Source organism: Pyrus communis, chromosome 3 (assembly GCF_963583255.1).
Source record: "Pyrus communis chromosome 3, drPyrComm1.1, whole genome shotgun sequence".
Lineage (NCBI taxonomy): Eukaryota > Viridiplantae > Streptophyta > Magnoliopsida > Rosales > Rosaceae > Pyrus > Pyrus communis.
The window spans coordinates 7734450-7739289 of record NC_084805.1 but is presented as its reverse complement, the minus strand read 5'-3'; the positions used below and the strand labels follow the sequence as shown (position 1 = coordinate 7739289).

The 4840-nt window shown below is 35.9% G+C and overlaps 1 protein-coding gene across 3 annotated transcripts; it reads right to left on the bottom strand.

Annotated features, from left to right (window-relative positions):
- Nucleotides 1-1453: 1453 nt before the first annotated feature.
- On the bottom strand, nucleotides 1454-4611 carry LOC137729095 (DNA-directed RNA polymerases II, IV and V subunit 11-like). Of its 3 annotated transcripts, none has more exons than XM_068467922.1 (6): nucleotides 4521-4611; nucleotides 3069-3188; nucleotides 2896-2985; nucleotides 2690-2768; nucleotides 2446-2541; nucleotides 1454-1932 (listed from the first exon to the last, which is right to left on the bottom strand). In XM_068467922.1, exons 2-6 carry the CDS (start codon nucleotides 3119-3121, stop codon nucleotides 1900-1902), a joined length of 351 nt encoding a protein of 116 aa, XP_068324023.1. In that variant the 5' UTR covers nucleotides 3122-3188; nucleotides 4521-4611; the 3' UTR covers nucleotides 1454-1899. The 3 variants fall into 3 exon arrangements, with proteins under 3 accessions (XP_068324023.1, XP_068324024.1, XP_068324025.1); XM_068467923.1 differs by having other exon boundaries at nucleotides 4477-4574; XM_068467924.1 differs by having other exon boundaries at nucleotides 4487-4567.
- Between the last annotated feature and the right edge of the window lie 229 nt (nucleotides 4612-4840).

Below are 4840 nucleotides of genomic sequence, written 5' to 3'. Positions count from 1 at the left end.
AGTTCAAAACTAAACATTGCAAACACATGCAGCGTGAGGTTCCCCGTTCCCCAAGGGACCGGTACCAAATTAAGTTTTGTTTTTTGGTCAAGCCAATGAGGCATCGTCCGAATTGTTTAGGGCTCTTCTTCTTCTAATCCTGCCTCTTATTTTACAGACAACATTTTAGCTTCTTTTCATTTTAAAATGCAATGGCAGAACAAACACCAAACCAGAACCTATACATTTTACTCTCCTTATACATAACTTGGGGTCCGGCTTCAATGTTAAGTAGCATTAACTGCATACCTTGGGGTCTGGCTTCAACGTTTTAGTTTTGTTTTAGCTGTTATATTTGATTTCTACGATTGTTTGATTTTTTATTTTTAATTTCATGCATTCGATTTCAGTAGTACTCAGGGCTATGAACCATTAAAAAAAGTGCATATCACTTAGTGCCACAAACCATTAAACAAAAGTGCATAATTTGATAGTAATTTTACAAGGTTCTGTTGATGTTACATTGTGTCTGCACATCAACCCTGCCTCCTCAGGGTTAGAAGAAGAGGAAAGGAGGAGTTCGGCTAAACCACACAATGAGCAGCCTAATTTGGTATTGAATTCGTCATCCACGAGATTCGAACCTAATACCTCTCACTTCCAAGTAAAGAGGAATATCACCAGACCGTAATATTGAATGGTAAGTGAAGTAATGAATTAAGATTAAGATATAGACAAAATTGTAGAAATGATTCTTTAACCCAATTGGAGCAAGGTCCCTCAGCTAAAAATTCATGACCATTAGTCTCTTAACTCATCAAAATGTGCAGCTATAGTTCTATTCATCAACTCGGTCAGAATTTCGTCAAAATGAGTCATGTTGCAAGGACCATTGCCACAAATGAGTTAAAGTTGACGGACCATTGCTCCAATTGGGTTAAAGTTAAGGAATCATGTCTCCAATTGGGTTAAAGTAGAAGGATTCTTGCTACAATTTTTCTCATTTTGTTTTCCATATTTTTCCCTTGATTTAGCCTCACATGCATGGCACGTAACTTATTTTGATGGAAGTTCTGACGAAGGTGACTAAAAAACGACTATAGACGCACGTTTTGATTAGTTAAAGGACCAATGGTCACAAATTTTTAGTTGAGGAACCATTACTCTAGTTGGATTAGAATTGAGTGACCATTGCTACAATTTCCTCTAAAATATATATAAGATTTCATTCCCTCAACGTAAATGTTTATCCATCACAAATCAAGATTATAGTCTACAAATTTCTTGATTAGGTATGACAAGGGCCCAATAAACTCACAACCTTAGCAAATGACACAAATCCTAAATTTTCAGCACTCACATTTTTATCACCGAGTGTCGTTCGTGTAAATCAGGCAGCAGGTTTCATAACAGTACACATTTAGTCAAGTACGTTCATCTATTTCAACCCTCAATTTTCCTCTCTAATGATATGTGAACAAGAGGGGAACAACCCCAAATGGTGAATTCACAACTAAATTTCAGAGTTACCTTTTGCAGGTTGCACACATGAGCAGCAGCAAAAGGGTTATAAAACATGCCGACCTTTTACAGCGTGCAATATACGTGGTGTGCGTCGTAATTCTCAAAACTTATGAAATTACAGATGCAGACGACCACGCACAAGAAGGTGTGAATTTAATGCATGACCTGAAAGCTAACTACGTGCAATACACGACTAATGCTAAGAAGCAATGCACACCATATTTTCAAGAAACTGCTGGCCCCTTCATCCTGGTCTCATTTCATAACTATCCATAAACATTCATGATACAGCGAAACATAAAAAATCCACACAAGGTACTTTGATCCATAATTAAAGAAGACAACAGTCGGATGTCAGTATCTGACATGTTCCTTACAGATCCGGAATGACGCCTACTAGTACTCCACTGAATGCTTTGCAACTTCAGCCTGCATACGGGATTTAGAAATGTAAATGCACTCATTGTACTCCTAAGTACAAAATTCATGACACATTCATAGTACTTAACAGCCTCATAAAATGAAGCATAACCTTGCACATGAATATTTTAGAACTTGTGTTGAACATTTATGCCCCAGTTTGTTCTAAAATATTTTTGAACTTGTGTCGAACATATATCAATTTCATAGTCTTATACTCTCAGATGCTTGATATCAATCATTATCCGCTAGACCTATGATGATAGAAATATAACAGTAGATTCATTTGACACCATGAATCTTTAGGATTGAACTACCATGAAACTGAAGTTCACTCCATTTTTAACAGAAGAGGGCTCCACGGTAGCACAATATTAAAAATCTCAAAAAATGCTAAAAATAGGGTTTAGGTAAGTTTCGAATCTCAAAAGCATTCCCAACGCCTTTATTTAGTTGGACCAACACTCAGTAAGAGTTTTACCAAAGCAAGCGTTGAGAAGGAGAAGCATCAAAAAGCATTACCTCAAAACCACTCTTCAAATGGTCAAGTTCCTTGTCAAGATCATTAATAGCCTGGTTGTATGCTTGCATTGGTGAAGACTGGCTGCTTGTGTGAATCTACAAAAACACCATTTACAGGTTCAGGTCACAACCACAACATTATATGAGCACTTCTACTTCTCTTTTCATGATTAGCATTTTTTTCCTTCCTCTTTTTTGTTGCAGAGGATAAGTAATCATAGAGAATTAAATTGGGAAAACTAACCCTGACAATAATTTTGTACTGAAGGGGGTGAGGAAGCTTGTAGCCGGCAAACAAAACATTCTCGTCCCTGTGTAGCTGCCTGAATGCCACAATTTTCATAAGGAAATTATTAAATAGTATTTTGTTAAGTTTATATAAGTTATCTAAGAATGAGAAAAAGTTAAAAAATCAATAAAAACTTGAACTAAAGGAAAAGGGCTGCATACATGCGGAGGATGTTGCCGATCGTGTGGTCCTCTCTCTCAATTGTAAACGATGCTGCATTGATGATCTTCGTGTCCCTCTCGTATGACACCCTGCAAAGAGAAAAAAAAAATAAGGATTCAGACTTTATACTTCAAAAAGGAGCTGAAATTTTTTCCAGAGAGATTATGATTACTTTTTTGTCCCCTCAGGGACGACAAATCGTTCGTATCGGTCTGGAGCATTCATGGTAGTGTTTCCTTCTGTCTCTCACGGACTGAGGATTAGCTCTTTCTTTTTCGTGGGGCGCAACTTACTGAATACAAAACAAGGACAATGTTTACACAACTATTCCTGAGACTCTGAAATTTGAATGTGATAAAATATTAGAGCACAAATGATATACAATTTGACTAACCACTGGCAGCTACTTATGGAATTGTACAATGAGATAGTTGTATATAGTATAAGCACGTCAAGAGATTAAAGTACTCTCTATACCATAGCAGGGGAAGCAAGTATATTTTGAGTACATATGTTAGTAGTGAATAAACATGCATAAAGTAATAGACTGTACAAACCAACATATCAAGAGAAAAAAAAATCAGATACTAGCAGTAACAACAACCAGATATAGACAAACTGCTGCAGCCCAGATCAACAACTAGGGAAGAATGAATGTATACGCAAATCATTTTATTTTATTATTAAAAAAAAAAAAAAAAAAAAAAAAAAAAAAAAAAACTTGCAGCATTAACTTTGAACCAAAAGTATAGGCAAAAAACTGATTGTACATGGTACTATATCAGTAACCAAAATAATCTGAATTGCTGTGACAGCTAACTCGATCTCACTACTGAATGCTGAGCATGAAAGCCTCTATCTTTATACTATATCAGAAAAATACAAAATGAGCACAAGTCCAAATAAGCCACAACCAGAAACACAACCGTAATCTTATCATGGAACAATATGTTTAATATCCATAAAGTCTGGTTTGAGTTTGCTATCAAATTTAAAATAAAATAAAAACGAAACTTTTATGGAGTTGAATGAAAAAATTTCACTTTTGTTCTCTTGAATATGTTTTCTACCCATTCATCTTTTCACTGCTTCATACAATAACAAATTCATCGTTTGTAAAATTACAAAGAGGGTATTTTCATATGCCCACAGAACCCAATAAATTGAATCTCCTAGTAAAAAAAACTACCATTATCCCTCTCCATTTCCCAATATTTTACTTGTAATCACAATCGGCACGAAAATAAAATAAAAAATCCTAAACCCTCCTTCAATGGCTCCTAACCCTAAACCCTAAAAACCCTAAGCCCAAAGCTTCAATCCCTCTTGGGAAGAACAGCCACCCAACCTCCACTAACAAAGGGAGGCTGATGTGCAGCAATGGCGAAAAAACCCCGCCGTATATCCAACCCAGAAACCGAAGAATCAACCAAAACGAAGAAAACCCAAACAATAAAAATAAATAAAAAAAATTAAATTCCCCATTCCAATCGTAACAACAATCAGAGAGATCAAAAAATTCAGAAAAAAAATTATAATAAAAATAATAATACTAGTAACGGAGAAAACGAGAGCTGAACCTGGACTCACGTAAAGGAGAGAAGCAGAGCGTGAGAGCACTTACGATCTAGCTGTGCTGCGAGCGAGGACGAAGCTGTAAAGAGAGAGAGAGAGAGAGAGAGTGAGATATTCAGAGACGTTTGTGGGCTCGGGAGCCGTCGACTTATGAGTTTCTTTGGGCTTTCCAGTATTATTTACGTAAGAGTAAGTCCACCCTCAAAAATGAGTTGGCCCAAAGTTCATTTAATCCACCTAAATAAATAGTAATTAACTTGATTAAACAGTAATTGTCTAAGTGTATCTTCCTTCCTAAAAAATCAGCTGGCCCAAAATTTACTCAATTCGTATTAAAATATTATTAATTTTTTTTATAAAATAATAAAT